General features: G+C 38.6%; 2 protein-coding genes across 5 annotated transcripts; both read right to left on the bottom strand.

Annotated features, from left to right (window-relative positions):
• Nucleotides 1-2480: 2480 nt before the first annotated feature.
• Nucleotides 2481-16591, bottom strand: LOC140833121 (uncharacterized). Of its 4 annotated transcripts, none has more exons than XM_073197556.1 (4): nt 7387-16591; nt 7208-7285; nt 4467-6192; nt 2481-2691 (listed from the first exon to the last, which is right to left on the bottom strand). In XM_073197556.1, the coding sequence occupies exon 1, from the start codon at nt 12585-12587 to the stop codon at nt 11379-11381; it is 1209 nt and encodes a 402-aa protein (XP_073053657.1). In that variant the 5' UTR covers nt 12588-16591; the 3' UTR covers nt 2481-2691; nt 4467-6192; nt 7208-7285; nt 7387-11378. The 4 variants fall into 4 exon arrangements, with proteins under 4 accessions (XP_073053657.1, XP_073053658.1, XP_073053656.1 ...); XM_073197557.1 differs by having other exon boundaries at nt 5975-6192; XM_073197555.1 differs by lacking the exon at nt 2481-2691 and having other exon boundaries at nt 2728-6192.
• On the bottom strand, nt 10571-11206 carry LOC140831453 (uncharacterized). Its single transcript, XM_073195205.1, has one exon. It carries the CDS (start codon nt 11204-11206, stop codon nt 10571-10573), a length of 636 nt encoding a protein of 211 aa, XP_073051306.1.
• Nucleotides 16592-17867: the final 1276 nt, after the last annotated feature.

Raw genomic sequence — 17867 nt, 5'->3', positions numbered from 1 at the left:
TCAGTTATTAAAGTATGTGGCCCATGATATACCTGATAAAAGTGCCTAAAATTTTTAAACTCACACATATTTTGTGAGTGAGTGGAGAGGATTGAGTAAACAGCTTGCGAGCCTTTATTGATCACCAGAGAGGCTATCTATTGTTTAGATCTTGTGTTCTTATTTTGAAAAAAAAATTGATATTTCCTGAAAAAAAAAAAAAAAAAAAAAGAAAGAAGTTGAAGATCTATGTAATTTTTAAGTTACATGCTGCGACCCATTTATCTCTCATAAAAATACAAATAAAAAAAAAAGTAAAAAAAGAAAGAAAGAGAGAAATACATTGTACAAATTAAATGAATATGTGATCAAGAAGCATAAACTTAGTCTGATTTCATGATGTAAAAAAAATCAGGAAAAAAAATATATATAATAAGAACAACTGGATTTTAAATCAATGGATTTCCTATCTTTTGATTAGTTTGGCTCGTTTGTCTGTCTGCATTCTGTAAACCATTTTCCTGAGCATGTATCTGTATTCCAACTCCATGAGAGAAATCATTCCCATAAATTGAAACACTTATTAACTTGTGAGAATATGGAGTTGAGACTCTTATTAGGAATTTCTGAAGGCCATGTACATTTAACTACCTGAAAACAAGCTTTGAATTGATCAGTTCAGATTATTTCATAAATTATAATTATAATGATCTTGATATAACTTTGACAGTTTTCAAATTTAATTTAAACACTTAGATAGTTCTGATTGCATTTCTATTTAAATTAATCAATATGTTTTGTATTGCTATTAACGCTTAAATTGCTAGGGACTAGCAATAAGCTGGTTGGGAGGTGTGATAAATATAAAAATTGTACATTAATTAAATGTTTTATAATATACATATATAGTTTTTGTTTTATTAAATGTTTAAATATTATATGTTTTATAATAAATTGTATAAAATATAAGTTGTTATTTGATTACAAGTTTTTACTATTTTTTACAGGTTCGATAAAACAAGAATAAACTTGGAGTTTCAAATGGATTAAGATGATTCTTGGACCTGTAGAAAGTTGATTATAATATCTACAATATTGTTGACAAGCATGAGAAAAAAATCCTCTCACAAGTGGGATCAAATTAAGCAACAATTAAAGTTACCAAAGGAGTGGCAGTTTTACCATGCTCTAGTATTTTGACCATATCTCTCAAATTACATTGTCAAATATTCTAAAAAAAATACCACAACTAGACAACTCAATTATCCACATGTTTCATTTTATGTGAAGAAGCAAATTCGGAGAAGAAGATTTTCAAAAGTGATGTGTAGTATAATATTAATTTCTTGGAACACCAATGAAGACTTATGTGTAAAAAATAATATTTTATTTGTGGATTGTCTCCCCAAATTTGGCTATAAATAGTGGTGCATTGTAATGTATTGAGATATCCCTCATTCTATGAACAAACCTTTGAGTTCATAATATTTCTCTCTATATTTTTCTTTTATTTCTTCATTTAAATATAATTAGCATGTTAATTTCAATAGCTAACTTCCTAAAGTTGAGATGATAAGGTGAAGCTCTTGGCATGATAATAAGGTTACTAAAAGGTAAGAATCTATGTTTTATATTATTTAATCATTATTTATTGTTTATGTTATATTTATTTCTTTAAGCATTTTTATACCCTACTTATAAGTGGGAGTTTTGATTTATTGTTGCTATATGTTACACTAAATTTTTGGAACCATTTAAATGTTAGTTTGGTATTACCAACCATTTAAAGTGGATGCCTTGATTTATTATATATAAATATATTATAATATTAAATTCTTGGAACCATTTAAATGTTAGTTTGGTTTTACCAACCATTTAACTTGGATTCCTTGATTTAATATATATAAATATATCATAATAATATTTTCTTGGTACCATTTAAATGTTAGTTTGGTTTTACCAACCATTTAAAGTGGGAACCTTGATTTAGTGTTTACAAATATATATATATATAGCACAATAAATACTTGACCACATTTATAAGTTTTGGTATATATTATATATTTATGAGATAATAATTTATAACATAATATAAATATGATTATTTAATATATTGGAACCATTTTATTAAGTAGATTTCAATATTGTTCGTTAATGTTAACTTTATTAAAATACCAAGAGTGGATCCTTTAATCTCAACTACTTAAATTAAAATTTGAACAATTAAAATTTACCCATTAAATATTCAAACAATTAAAATTAAAAAAAAAAAAACAAAAACAAAACAAAAAGACATTGTAGTGGACTTGTAATTACCTTAGCTTCCCTGTGGATACGATATTCGGACTCACCGAATTATATTACTTGTGGACAACCTGCTCTTGGGAGTGCAACAATCAAAGTCGCAACATTGATCAAACGAATTGTGAAGGCCCGAAAATCCTTGCTTGAAAATTTGCGAAAAATTTAAAATTTTCTTTTTAAATAATTAAAATGCCTCATTCGTAACTAAACCGATAAACAAGGTCTGATATTCAAAATGGCAGCGGAAGTAAATATTTGTTTGCAAAAATAACAAGTTATAAATGTTCAACAACGGATAAAAATGTTTGCATAAAATGGTAAGTGCTGAAAATGAGGTCCTCGAGTGCCACTACTGCCGACCCAAGCTGGCTCACTGGTCCCCGCCCTCGGCCCCATGCTCATCAGTACCTACAACAATCAAGTCTAGTGAGCCTAAAGACTCAGCATGCATATATCGTAGGTAACGAGTAAATACTATGTACTGAGCAATTATAATACGTGCATAACTTGAACTGCATAATCATGGTAAAAGGGTTTGCTCCTTGGAGCCCTGTACTGAAATAATTTGTAATAATTTTCTGTTGAGATTATGGTCTACGCATGTGGCCTCTGCACTGAACTGAACTGTCCGATCACTGGCGACCGGGTTACCAAACTGAACTGATCGGTCACTGGCGACCGGGTAGTACAAAACTGAACTGATCGGTCACTATCGACCGTGTAAAATAATACTCCCATGATTGACCACAAGCAATATCGCATAAATCTCAAAAATAAGTATTTTCTATTTTATGCACGTAATAAAATTAAATGGCAAAAAGAAATATCCTGTATTATTTTACCAACTGGATTGGATCGTCCCCAGGCTCGCTGCGACCTAAATATGCCATGAAAAATATGCAATAGATTTTTCTTGACCAAACTATGCAATTAAGTTTGAAAATGTGACAATTACTACTAACGACTTCGTATTTAATCATGACTCCGAACCAACGCGAATCAACACTGAACCAACGTAACGTCATGATTAAAATACGCTTAAAATTGTGAATTTATGCTCCTAAAATGATGAGGGTCGAAATTTAGGTGAAATGGAGGCCAAAACATGAAATGCTCTTTCGAGAGTCAATTTGGCACATCGCACCGTAAATTCCCGTACGACTTCAAAAATGATCCGAATCACGAACGACCAAAAAAGTGGCCTTCCTAACTCGATGAGGCACTGTCCAGTCCAAGGCCATAGGCTAAAAGCGAACCAAGAACTCGAACGAGCCTCCAAACCGTCACAACAAGTTGCTGTCAAATTCCAGCAGCAGCGACTTCGCTTGCATCGCGTCGTTTGCGAGACTTTTGGCCATTGGGGCTTGAACCACCGACCAGAGCCTCTCCACAACATCCCAAGGAATGATTTGAACCATGGCTAATGGCCCTAGGCCAGCCACAATCCGAACCACACCAGAAACACGACCACACCCCTAGCCAAGAACGAAATCTGCGCGCTTGGGGGGTTCCGCTTCGTTCGTTGTCTTGTGTCGTTCCAGTGGCCATTTCATTGACCATGGCACGATTTAGACATCCAGTGGTAGGGGATGAACCGTGGCTAAGGGCCATAGGCCAAACAAGATCCATACCATTCCACAAAACTCGAAGCACAAGTGCTGTCAAAAACCGAAGGGCCGAGAAGGGAAGGTGGATGTTCTTGCTTTTGATTTAAAAACCGGCGTACCATGGAACAAGCCACCAAAAGGGCAACTTAGTCACGTCTTAGACATGCTAGAGAAGTGATCTAACCATGGCTATAGGCCCTTGGGACAACCAAGATCAGATCCTTTCTCCTTTGACAGCACACACAGAATTTCGAAACATAAATGGCACGGAAGAGAAGCTGCTTTTATTTTCGATTTTTGTCATGTATGGGGCTTGTTTGAATGGACCATTACCGTCTTGACATACCCTAGTATGTGTCTAGATGTAGCCTAGTGAGCTTGGAATCGAACCATCCACCTAAAACCACAAAACTTGAGAAAACCGTGAAGCTGCCATGAAAGTCGAAAAAAAATCTGCACATGCATTTCGAAAAGGCTTGATGTATATTTCGGTTTTCTTGTATAAAATCATGTACAAGTGATGTTTAAAAATAATAGTAGGACTTGATTGAAGAGCAAGAAAGATTATAAACATACCTTGGTTTTCGTTTGAAAGAAAAACGAAAAGAATAGACGATACGGCGCGGAGGAGACGGAGTGCACTTTTCTACCTAGCTTTCCTTCGATTTTTCCCTCTTGTTTTCTCTACTTTTCTCACGGTTTTTCCCTCTCTGAAATGCTCTGAATTCTCTCCAATTTTCGGTGGTTGTGATGGGGAGGAAGGCTAGGGAAAATATATGGGAAGATTGCAAGATAAAGGGAGGAGAATAATCTTTCTATCCTAGTTTAATTGCTAGATAGGAAACAAGAATAATATCAAAGATTTTGAGGGGATATTGGGGTGCATAGGGTCGATCATGGTGTCTAGGTGCAAGGGAGAAATAGTGCTTAATTAATTAATTGGTAGGGATTTAAAAGTTAGGAGAATATTTACCTAGAAATTTTTAAGGGAAGGATAATTAAGAAATGAATTGCCAACTAATAAAATCTTTTTAAATAAAAGAAGGGGCAGATAATTTCATATAAAATGGAGGGAAACTATCTCTTAAATATTGCATTTTTAATCTTTAGTGTTTTATCTTCCCATTAAATATTTTAGAGAATTAAGGATTTAATTATTGAACTTTATTTACTACTTATTTCAACTTATTTAAATTAATTCCTTAAACCTTCTTTTACAATAAATTTACTCATTATTTATCTTAAATAAATTTTGGAAAATGTTTTCTTACTAAATTTTATCTCTATACTCCAACCCCGGTCCGGCCTCACCGAATTAACTGAAAAGAGAAAAATCTAAACTACTGGATCAAATAATTAAGTTCAAAGAAAACACTTAAATACTCATGCAATGAAGTCAATTAAATTTAAAATACTATAATTATGCATGGCTTATACGCAGTCTAATTACGGATTCTACACGAATTATGTTATGGTGCCACATTTTAATGAGCAGAACTCTACGCAAAATGATTAAATTTATGTAATGTCAAGAACGAAGCACGTTTTATGGTATTATTTATGCAGGAAAGTCAGTTCATATTTATTTATGCCTAATTTATTTTACGTATAAATTATGTTTAATTTTCATGATTTTCTTTATTATGTAGTATTTGCTACTCACATTTTATGCATGTTGAGTCTTTAGACTTACTAGACTTGATTGATGCAGATGATAACGTTGAGGAGGCTGGAGGCGATGAAAAGTGAGCAAGCTAGGACAGTAGGCAGTGCACGCCCGATGGCCTTGTAGTTTATGAGTCTTTATGCATGTTAAAATTTCTTTAAACTCTAATTTATTTTATTTTACTTATAGTTGGGAAAAAAATTATTTTTTAGTTTCGCTTTGACATATTTTGTGGATGTTTGACACGATTAATTTTTATGCCTTAAAATAATCAGTATTTGAATTTTTAAATCCGCAATTTTTGAATTTTTTGAGTTTATTTATTGTAATTTTTGAAAATATTAATTAGGTAATTATTAAGTTTTAAAGTTAAGAATTATGAAATTAAATAAATATAAAAATTTTATTTTTTGCATACTTTAAGTAGTAAAGAAGTACGGTTGGTATCAGAGCAAGATCCTGATAATGGGTTGTGCCTACTGCTGTTTGCAGCTCCACTTTGTATTGTGAGCAGAGCTCCCATGAGAGACTTCCCCATAGCCTTACACACATCTCCATCAACAAGCTAACCAAGGGAAATCAAGACTCGTGGCATTCCTTCTGATTTTTGTGCAATGAATTCTGCATGCAAAGCACCTGAAAACAGAAGAAAAATGCAATCAACTTTAATGCATTCCAGAGTAGACATTTTAATGATCAATCTAGCATCAGTCATAAATGTCAGCGCACAAACATCAACTATTCCTGCCTCTCAAAAGTCAATTATTTGCCATGTGTTCTAACTTCACTCGGGAACTATGGATCTTAGGAACAAATATTTCTCAAAGAATTAACGCATTATAGGACCAAAGAGATGCAAAAACATGTACTAATGAAAGCGTGCATTAAAGATTGCTCCCTTCCAAAATCTTAGAATTAATTAGCCCCACTTCTCTTCAATGAGGACTGCCGAATATAACTAAATGAATATATTCACTATAGAATAATGAAGAGTCGGACGAATCAGTCAGAATTTATTGCTATCAGGAACAACATGTCAGTGCCCTTCTAAAACATCCATATAATATTTGATGACATCAATTATCAATATCATGCCTCCTAATCACCTGCTCAAGAACAACACATCATGAAATTTTCAGTTTCCTCTACTGAGATTATACAGATTGATAACGAGTTGCGACTAGCAATAACCTACAGACATTGAAGGAATATAACTAAAATTCACCAATTAACTTGACTGATAAAGAATTTGAACCTTATCCCGTAAACAAATAATGTGATGGGCTGAATTTTTACTCGAAGTTTGGTTTGCCCCAACTTCATGGAGGTATCTTTTCCTATCAACCATACAAAGAACCTACTAAACCAAATTTAAACAGTGCAAGAGTTGATTGCATGAAAAAAATTGATAAATTCCCCGCAAGACAAACTAATATTATATCACGAGGTGAATAATTCAAAGAATGAAACATCACTATTGATATAACTGAGCCTTTTAACTCATCATGCTACTTTCATATTATTTTGACGTTCAAACACAACGTGATATATTATGAGTACACATTAAAAGGATTTGTCTATTAAATTTGATTTCTTAAGTTGAATTCACAATGTCAGAATCACTGTTGAAAAGAAGAAGCTGGTAAATTACCGCCTGATTCAGACGAGCCCTCCATTACCAGCTTTACATATTCCAATTTCAGGGAAGCTGTGACATTAACTTCAAATTCTGACAAAGAACCACCACCAATTACAAACACATCTCTCTGTATAAAGATTGAAAAGATTCATTTACATCTTTCAATAAAAACAATTATAATTGATACTCACGGGAAATTTAGGGTCCGGTTCCAGCAAGTGTCACTAGTCCAGACGCAGGTTTTGAAATTATCCCGAGCCTGAAATCACAAATAAGATCGTTAGGAGGGGGCCAGGAGGGTGTCCTGGCGTAGCCCCTCCGACGCTCAAGTCAGAGACTGAGGATATATGGGGGGAGCAGCTAAGGGTGCTGCTGAAAACAATATCCAATGAATGAATTAACAATCAAACCGAGTATTTATAAGAGAATACCTGGGCTCTTGATGGGCCTGTCTTCCATTTGGGCTAGGGGTAATGGGCTCATCCATGGGGTATCACCAGTCTCCCCCTTCCCGAGTCGAACTGAATCGCAGGTTCGAAGTTCGATTAGTCGTGCTGTCCTCGGGTTACCGGGTGCGAGTTGTGCATTATCTTCCAGCCGTTCGTCAGTCCCCAAAAATTTGGACTCAAATCAAATCGTAATCCTAGCACCGCTTCATCATCACCTCGCCATCACCCGAGCTACCGCTTCACCCAGCGTGCCCGGCCCCGCCTCGCCCAAGCTACCGCTCCACCATCGCCTCACCCGGCGCACCTCCTGCTCGCCCAAAGATTCACGCTCGCCCAAAGCTTCACCCCCGCTCGCCCGGCGCACCTCCTGCTCGCCCAAGCGCCACGCTCGCTAGCTCGTCCTCGCCCACAACAGCTCGCACACCGCACGCAGCAGCTCGCCCACAGCGCGCCTGCCCTGCCTGCCAACTCGCCCACAGCAGCTCGCCCATAGCAGCTCGCCCACCACGCCACAACAGCTCACCCACCGTGCGCAGCAGCTCGCCCACTGCAGCTCGCCCACCGCACGCAGCAGCTCGCCCAGCACGCCACAGCAGCTCGCCCACCGCGCGCAGAATCTCGCCCACAGCAGCTCGCCCACCGCGCCACAGCAGCTCGCCGCGCATCTTGCTCGCCCGAGCTTCACCCTAGCTCGCCCGGCGCACCTCCTGCTCGCCCACGCTCGCCCCGTGCCGCGCATCTTGCTCGCCCGAGCTTCACCGTAGCTCTCCCGGCGCACCTCCTGCTCGCCCAAGCGCCACGCTCGCCCGCCTTCCGCTCTTGCCCTCGAGTGCCGCGCTTCTCCCTCGCCCTCTCGACGCTCGCCTGCCTTCACGCCTGCTGCGTGCTCGCCCCGCTCCCCTCACCTGCTCGCCCCATCCCCCCGTAATTTTCGCAGCGGCAAACATTGTTCGTTAACGAAAAACGAAATAATTTTTTCTAACACAGTATGCCCTCGTCGCCCCCATCTTCAAGGTCCTCTACTAAGCTTTTGAAGGGAAATAGTTTCCACTTCCCCGTGCCCATGACTCCTCTGCTAAAATAGTTCATAGCAGGAAAATAAAATTCAACACCTCCACCCTCAACTCCTCTGCTAGGCGATGCCTTAGCAGGAAAATAAAATTCAACGCACCCACCCTCTAACTCCTCTGCTAGGCGATGCCTTAGCAGGAAAATAAAATTCAACTCCTCCATCTAACTCCTCTACTAGATGATACCTTAACAGGAAAATAAAATCAACACCTCCATCCTCTAACTCCTCTGCAAGGCGATGCCTTAGCAGGAAAATAAAATCAACACCTCCATCCTCTAACTCCTCTGCTAGGCGATGCCTTAGATGAAAAATAAAATTCAACGCGCCCACCCTCTAACTCCTCTGCTAGGCGATACCATAGCAGGAAAATAAAATTAACACATCCACCCTCTAACTCCTCTGCTAAGCTGGGCCTTAGCAGGAAAATAAAATTCAACGCGCTAACCCTCTAACTCCTCTGCTAGGCGGTGTCTTAGCAGGAAAATAAAATCAACACCTCCACCCTCTAACTCCTCTGCTAAGCCGGGCCTTAGCAGGAAAATAAAATCAACACCTCAACCCTCTAACTCCTCTGCTAAGCAGGCTAAGCCGGGCCTTAGCAGGAAAATAAAATTCAACGCGCCACCCTCTAACTCCTCTGCTAGGCGGTGCCTTAGCAGGAAAATAAAATCAACACCTCCACCCTCTAACTCCTCTGCTAAGCCGGGCCTTAACAGGAAAATAAAATCAACACCTCCACCCTCTAACTCCTCTGCTAAACCGGCTAAGCCGGGCCTTAGCAGGAAAATAAAATTCAACGCGCCCACCCTCTAACTCCTCTGCTAGGTGATGCCTTAGCAAGAAAATAAAATCAACACCTCCATCCTCTAACTCCTCTGCTAAGCCGGGCCTTAGCAGGAAAATAAAATCAACACCTCCACCCTCTAACTCCTCTGCTAAGCCGGGCCTTAGCAGGAAATAAAATTCAACGCGCCCACCCTCTAACTCCTCTGCTAGGCGATGCCTTAGCAGGAAAATAAAATCAACACCTCGACCCTCTAACTCCTCTGCTAAGCCGGGCCTTAGCAGGAAAAATCAAACTCTCACATCATCATCTCATAACTCCTCTGCTAAGCCGGGCCTTAGCAGGAAAATAAAATCAACACCTCCACCCTCTAACTCCTCTGCTAGGTCGGGCCTTAGCAGGAAAATAAAACTTCACCACATCCACCCTCTAACTCCTCTGCTAGGTCGGGCCTTAGCAGGAAAATAAAAATTCACCACCCTCACCCTCTAACTCCTCTGCTAAGCCGGGCCTTAGCAGAAAAATAAAAATTCACCACCTGCACCCTCTAACTCCTCTGCTAGGTCGGGCCTTAGCAGGAAAATAAAATTTTTCTCATCCTCAACTGTGCTCCTCTGCTAGGCGATGCCTTAGCAGGAAAATAAATATTCTATACCTCACCCTCTACTCCTCTGCTAGGCGATGCCTTAGCAGGAAAAATTTAACTTTTCTCCCCCCCACTCTTCTCCTCTACTAAGCGCAGCCTAAGTAGGTAAAATAAAATTCATATAATCTTCATAATACAAGAACAACCACGAACTTAATATAAGAACTTGACTTTATTAAATATCAACTGATAACGTAAGACAAATTCAGGAACGAAATACATCAAAAATGAAGTAAAGATATTCTCTAAGGTGGTAAGCGTTCTCATGCCTCTTTAGAGCCTTACCGAGCGCATTCTCCAACTTTCCTCTCAGCTCCTCTTGTAACTCCACAGGACAAAGTTACCCACTTAGAAGCTTCTCCAAATGACTCTACAACGGCAAGACTGAGCTCAAGCTTCCATGCGAATGCTCGTGACCTCTCTTTTATTCTTCCTTCACGATTCTTTCATAACAACGACGTGCGACTTTTTGGTCCCCGCACAGGACTCCAACTCTTTTTCCCACAGGAAACTTAAGCTTCTGATGATAACTGGAAGCTACAGCTCTAAAATCCTTCAGGGCTGGTCGTCCTAGAATTCCACTATACCCTGACGGGGTATCTACTACAGTGAAGGCTATCATCTTTGTTACCCGCCGAGGATCAGTCCCCAAGGATAAGGGAAGAACAATCTGACCCAAAGGCAATATTACGTGTTCTGCAAACCCATACAACGAGGTGGATACCGGCTCAAACTCAAATCCTCCCATCTTCATTTGATCCAACGTGCTCTTGAACAAGACGTTCACGGAGCTTCCATTATCAATAAATATTCTCAACACATCATAATTGGCAATGGTGGCCGTTGCCACCAAGGCATCGTTATGTGGAGTCACAACGCCTCGAAGGTCTTCCAGCCCAAAGCTGATGACGGGGTCTTGTGGTAAGACTGCACCCCTAGATATCTCAAAGTTCTCCAACCTTCTCCCATGTGCCTTCCGATCTCGCCCAGAGTCTCCGTCAGTAGCACCCCGCGAGATCATATGAATCATTCCTCTCGTAGGGTGGTTATCCTCATTCATACCCCTCCTCGGTTCGACGAGCTCCTGAGGGACATCTTGACATCGACCTTCCCCTCTCTGCTCCCCGATCCTCTGATTTATCCATGGAGGGCCTTGAGCACGCCTAGGGGGCGAGCGAGACCTTAGTCGACTCCTGAATGAGGATCCTTCTCGTCTATCCCGTGAAGGCAATCTAGCACTGCACCCAACCCTTCGCGAATTCTCCCACCTCCCCGTGGGCTCCCTCACCTCCATCACCTCGTCCCTGACTCCTATCCAGGGGAACATGGGATGAGAATTGTCTTCTACTACTAGTTCTGTCTTCCTCTCTTTCCCCAGCACCCCTCTTCCTTCCTCCTTTCTCCGCTCCCTCAACTCTACTTCCTCCGGGCCGGCTCTCCATCCTTCTGTACCGTTGGGCATCTTCCAAGTTTACATATTTCTCAGCTCGAGCCAACAGTTCATCAATACCCGACGGAGGCTTTTTGACCAGCGACTTGAAAAACTCCCCTCCCCTCAGTCCTTGTGTAAAGGCACTTATCATGATGTCGGGGGTAGCCGTCGGTATCTCCAACGCTGCACTGTTGAAGCGCTGGACAAATTCTCGCAAAGTTTCAGCCTCCTGCTGCTTCATCACAAACAGGCTCAAATAATTTTTCTGGTGCCTCTTGCTGCTGGCAAATCGGCGCAAGAAAGCTGTAGCAAAATCCTCGAAAGACTGTATGGAGTTGGGCTGTAGGGTATTAAACCATTGCTGAGCTGACCTCGCCAACGTGCCAAGAAACACCCTGCACCTGACCCCATCTGAATATTGATGTAATAGGGACGCATTCTCAAATCTCCCCAAGTGTTCTTCGGGGTCAGTATGTCCATCGTACTCTCCCACATTCGACTGTCGAAAATTTGGAGGAAGTCCTTCTAAAATGGATAGCGAGAAGGGACTTCCTCTCTTTGGTGTCGGCGCTCTGCTTCCCAACTGCTGCCTCAACATTTGTATTTCCTTCCACATTTCTCTCATCTCACCAATCTCCCCACTTTGGTGGGGTTGTGTCTCTTCAACCCTGCTCTGGTGGCCCTCAGCATGTACCTCTTGCTCTTGGCGAGTGGCTTGCTCTTCAGCAAACAAAGATTCTTGGTTCTTCTTCATAGCCTCATCCACTGTCCGAGTGATAAAGTGGCCAAACTGCTCTAGGGTCAAGTTCCCCACATTTTCATTAGGACGGGGTTGCTCGACCCTGTTCTCTTGACGAGGCTGCTCGGTTCTTGTCTCTAGACGAGGTTGTTCCTGTCTCGTCTCGAGACGCGGCTGTTCCTGTCTTGTCTCCACATGAGACTGTTCGGGTCCCCTTTGAGGACGCGATGATGCTGAGGTAGCTCTTCTACTTCCTTTCCCGCCTACCATCTCTACGTCTCAACTCAAGTTTTCCCACAGACGGCGCCAAGTGATACTCACGGGAAACTTAGGGTCCGGTTCCAGCAAGTTTCACTAGTCCAGACGCAGGTTTTGAAATTATCCTGAGCCTGAAATCACAAATAAGATCGTTAGGAGGGGGCCAGGAGGGTGTCCTGGCGTAGCCCCTCCGACGCTCAAGTCAGAGACTGATGATATATGGGGGGAGCATTTAAAGGTGCTGCTGAAAACAATATCCAATGAATGAATTAACAATCAAACCGGGAATTTATAAGAGAATACCTGGACCCTTGATGGGCCTGTCTTCCATTTGGGCTAGGGATGGGCCAGGGGTAATGGGCTCATCCATGGGGTATCAATAATAAAAATTTTTACCAATCGACTTGATATGTCACCAGGCAAATGGAACATAAATTGAATATAAACAACTAGAAGGATAACATTTTATAATTATTTTTTAAATGAAAAAACTCATCGACCCATTTAATAATCTATAACAAATGGAACATAAATTGGATATAAACAACTGAAATGATATCGAAGAAGAAGAAAGCTAACCATGTCCTCGAGCTGAAGGCGAGACTTGATGGTTTGAAAGGTGTTGGATTGAAAATCAGTAACAGCGATTTGTAGAGAAGCTGAATCACTCTGCAGAGGATTCACATGAAACAGAAAGGGCTCAAGTGCGGTACCAGCACACCTTTGGAATATGTCATTGTAGGATCGGTTCATTCATTATCTTTCACATAGAAGTATGTCAGCACTGGCTCATTGTCCATGCAACTTCTTGGTATCGGCGATCACCACTCGCCATCTTCAGCCAAGGTGTCACATGATAATCCAGCCTTTTAAAAAAAATTATAAAAGTAGGTTTAAGACCACAATTACTTAAAAAATTAAGTAAAAAGAGAAATTGAATTCAAAACCACGACCCATTTTTTTTTTTAAAAAAAGATGAGTCGAGGTTGAAGACCACGGCCCTTCATAAAAATATTAAATGAAAAGAAAAGTCGAGTTCAAGAATCCGGCTCCTTATAAATAAATTGAAAAAAAAGGAGACGAGTTTTAAAATCACGTCGCTCATAAAAAAATTAAACAAAAAGAGAAATCGAGTTTAAGACCCTGGCCCCTCATAAAAAAAAAAGAGAGAAGTCGAGGCTCAAGAGCTCAGCCCCTCATAAAAATAAATAAAAAGAGAAGACGAGTTCAAGACCTCGGCCTTATAAATAATTTTTTTTAAAAAAGGATAGGAGCCGAGGTTCATGACCCTTGCTTCTAGTAGAACATTTTTTTTAGAAAAAAAGAGTTGTCGAGGTTCAAAACACCGTCCTCTAATAGAAACCGAGTTCAAGAAATCGGCCCCTTATAAAAAAAAACCGAGGTTCCAATGCATCAACCCATCAAAAAATTAAATTAAAAGAGAGTTTGAGCTCAAGACCTCACCCCTTAGAAAGAAATAAAAAAACAGGAGTCGAGGTTGAAGACCTCGAATTCTCATAAAAATAAGAGGAGCCGAGTTTCAAGACCCCGACTTCTCATAAAATATTAAAAAAAGAGGAGCTAAGGTTTGAGACCTCGACCTTCAAAAAAATTAAATAAAAAGAGAAATCGAGTTCAAGACTTCGGCCATTATAACTAAATTTTTAAAAAAGAAGACTGAGGAGGTTCAAGACCTCGGCTTCTAAAAAAAATAATAGAGTAGTCGAGGTTTAAGATTCTAATCATTCGTAAAAAAAGTTAAATAAAAAAATTCGAGTTCAAGACCTTAGTTGCTTATACATTTTTTTTTAAAAAATAGCAGTCGAGTTTTAAGATTCGATCACTCATAAAAAAAATTAAATAAAAAAAATCAAGTTAAAAACATTGGCCCTTTAAAAAGATTTTATTTTTTAAACAAGAGGAGACAAGATTGAAGGCCCGACTTCTCATACAAAAATCAGAAGAAAGAAAAAGAGAAGCCGAGTTTCAAGATCCCGACCCAAATAAAACAAATTAAATAAAGAGCTAAGTCGAGTTTAAGACTTCGTCTCTTATAAAGAATTTTTTTTAAAAAAACAAGAGTTGCGGTTTAAGACCCTTTCTCCTCATAAAAAAATTAAATAAAAGATAAGTCGAATTCAAGAACCGAACACTTGGAAATTTAAAAAAAAAAATCGAGCTCAACATAATGGCCCATTATAAATAAAAAAAGAAGAAACGAAGTTTAAGATCAGGAAGGGCAAGTAGGCACCTCGAGAGCTAAGGTGTTAAACCATTTAATATATTCCCTTAAGAGGGTTCCGTAGGCTTGCCTCACATCAAAGAGGATATAGTTCATCTTTCTTTATTTTTTGCTACTAGTGAACTAATGGAGGAATACACCACGGAAATCCCGGAACAAGGTGATGGACCGGGATTCGAGATTATCAAACCATTTTTGGGCCTCTACCAGAGTGGTGAGAAAAAAATTACATTTAACCCGATCCGAGTATCAGTGGAGCATCGATCAAATTCTTTTAGTGAATTCCTATCCTTGAGATAGAAGGATGACGTAGAAGGAGTTGAAGTCTCTGAATATCCATAAAATTCTCTGTGTTTATCATTTTATTCATTCAGTTATCACCATATCACAGTCACAATATTCAATCTATCTCTCAGTTTGTTTCGCGACATACAAGATTTCAAGATCGGTTTCTCAAAGAACTTATTCCTATTTGAAAATGATCTCAAAAGCCTAAATGTTTATTCAACACCCCCTTCTTAACACTTCATCTGTTTTAACTTATCCTAACAATGCATGAGTATCCTGGGAAGATTTTATACCTGATCTACCTATAATATTCCAGGTCCTTCCCCTCCATTATCCTTAGTCACCGGCTCCTTGCTTACTTTTCTACCCTGGTTCTCGGGAATTTGGTTGAGTCGAATTGCTTCGGCTCCTTGCCTTTCCTTTACTCTTCATTCTCGAGGACCCAAAGACCCGAGATCATCCTGACCACGACTTACTCCACTTCCTCTCGATTTTATATGTGGCCTACCTCAATCCAGGTTAGGTTTTGCGAGTCCCAGATATTTACCGGGGCATCAACAAGGAGCCGAGGTTCAAGACCCCAACCCCTCTAAAAAAACTACATAAAAATCTTGTTGAGTTGAAAACCTCGGCCCTTCCAATAAAGAAATTTTAAAAAAAGAGTTGAAGTTCAAAAACCCAACCCTCATTAAAAAATAAATAAAAATAGAGGTTGAGTTCAAGGTCTCGACCCTTATAAAGAAATTAGAAAAGAAGAGCCAAGGTTTAAGATGTAAGAAAATATTGACCCGTAACCGTAAAATAAACGTGTTGAAAATTTGTACACGACAACCTCAAATTTTGAAAATTGAGATGCGTATATAAATTTGATTTGAATCTCGAGCTCCGAAAGCACTCGGTGATGGTATGAGTGTGCCTATAAATACCGAAGGCATTGAGGTCCCTAAACACATAATCTCATACAGAAAATACACCATCTAAAGGAGTGTTGGAGTGTTTAGAAGGCTTCAATCGAAAGAAAATCAGAAAGCTTCAACAAATTTTCAATGACCGGAGGTAACACTCGATTTAAGCTTCCGCATATTTGTTTTCATGTTTATATACGTGCGTACAGAAACATGATTATTAGAGAAAATCTCTAACATTTGGTATCAGAGCCATGATACCTCTTCCTTGAAAATTTGTTTTTATTTTTCGGATATCATGAACTTTAAGAAATTTTTAGAATTTCTCAAAGTTTACGTAAAATGAAAGTTTGGATATAATTAAGAAACTTACCTGAAAATTTTTTTCTCGGTTCCAACTTCCTTGAAGTCTTGAAAATTGGAGAAATTCTAAAAAAAATTTTGAGCGAATTTTCTACGGAAAAATATTGCCGGAGATGTTGCAGAAGAAATAAAGAAAAAGATGAATGGCAACTGGCAATTGAACTGGAATGATAATTGTATTGAATTATTGTGCGAGACATGCAATGTATAATTGAAAGTGCGAGACCCACTCAATTAATAAAATTGTGAAAAGTGTCGGTTCTTAATTTTTTTTAAAAAAAATTAATTAATTTAATGGGACCCACATCAAATTGGGACATTCTCGGTTGATGGAAGTTTGTTTTGTTGTGTTTAATTATTGTGATATGTGTTGAAAATAAATGATTTGAATATTGAAAAGTAATAGTTGAATATTTGAATGTTGAAAATAAGAGTTGTAAAATTAGAAATTTGTGTGTGATGATGTAGGTAATGATGTATTTTATTTTTTGGATTATGTGTAATGAAACTCTATAAATAGATCTCTCATTTGTGAAGAAAATCACAATTGAATAGAGAGAAAAATATTATAAAGTGTGTAGTTTGGTAAATTTTGAGAGTTTGAGATTTTTACTTTTTACCATAAATTTTTACCTTTTCACAACACGTTATCAACACGAAGCTCTAAAAGTCCTACATACTTTTCCAAGCTCCAAACAGAAGAAAAAGGTAACAAAAGTAATTATATTTATTTTACTATTATTTATTTATTGTGTATTTATTTAATATACAATATAATGTTATTATTAGAAATAATAAAAATAAATTTTTCATAAACTTGTTATAAATCCTGAGAGGATGTTAAGACGACATCCCACACTCCCGGTATGGGATACGACAAGTATAAAAGCCTATAAGGTTTTTAAACAAAATAAATTATGACACTCATTATAATATTATGATATGATATACATAATTATTTAAACATGTCTAATATTATATACCATATTATTACCATAAATTATACAAATACATACTTTTATTTTTTTGTACACCAACGGTCATAAATGGTAAAAAACGGCTAGTTTTTGCCCTATAAATATGATCTCACAAACACATTCAATCACTCCAACTTTCTCTTCTTCTCTAAAAATTATTCATCACCAAATTTTTCGAAGAAAAAAGAAGATGACTTTCTCAAGGATATTTTTAATTATTTTGGTTATCATACTCACGAGTCCTGTATTTATCGGAGAATATCCTCCTCGTGCGTTTTCTTTATTTTTACAAATACTTGTACTTGTTGTTTATCCGTTACTTTGTATTGCAATATTATTAGCTAATAAAATGCATCGTAATTTTTTTAGTACCACCATTTCAAATTTAACAAAGCTCGAATTTGTTGCGCTCGACATCACGGGAAAGAATTATATGACATGGACTCTAGATGTAGAAATGCATCTTGAGTCATTGGGTCTAAGCGAGACCATTAAAGAAAATGGCCTATGCACGTCA

The sequence above is a fragment of the Primulina eburnea genome, chromosome 5, assembly GCF_022965805.1.
Source record: "Primulina eburnea isolate SZY01 chromosome 5, ASM2296580v1, whole genome shotgun sequence".
NCBI lineage: Eukaryota > Viridiplantae > Streptophyta > Magnoliopsida > Lamiales > Gesneriaceae > Primulina > Primulina eburnea.
The sequence above is the reverse complement of the archived record's forward strand: the minus strand, read 5'-3'. Positions and strand labels throughout refer to the sequence as shown.

What these genes read in the sequence shown, in the direction of transcription:
- LOC140831453 (XM_073195205.1), bottom strand. Translation starts at nt 11,206, where the DNA reads ATGAATGAGGATAACCACCCTACGAGAGGAATGATTCATATGATCTCG.
- LOC140833121 (XM_073197556.1), bottom strand. Translation starts at nt 12,587, where the DNA reads ATGGTAGGCGGGAAAGGAAGTAGAAGAGCTACCTCAGCATCATCGCGT.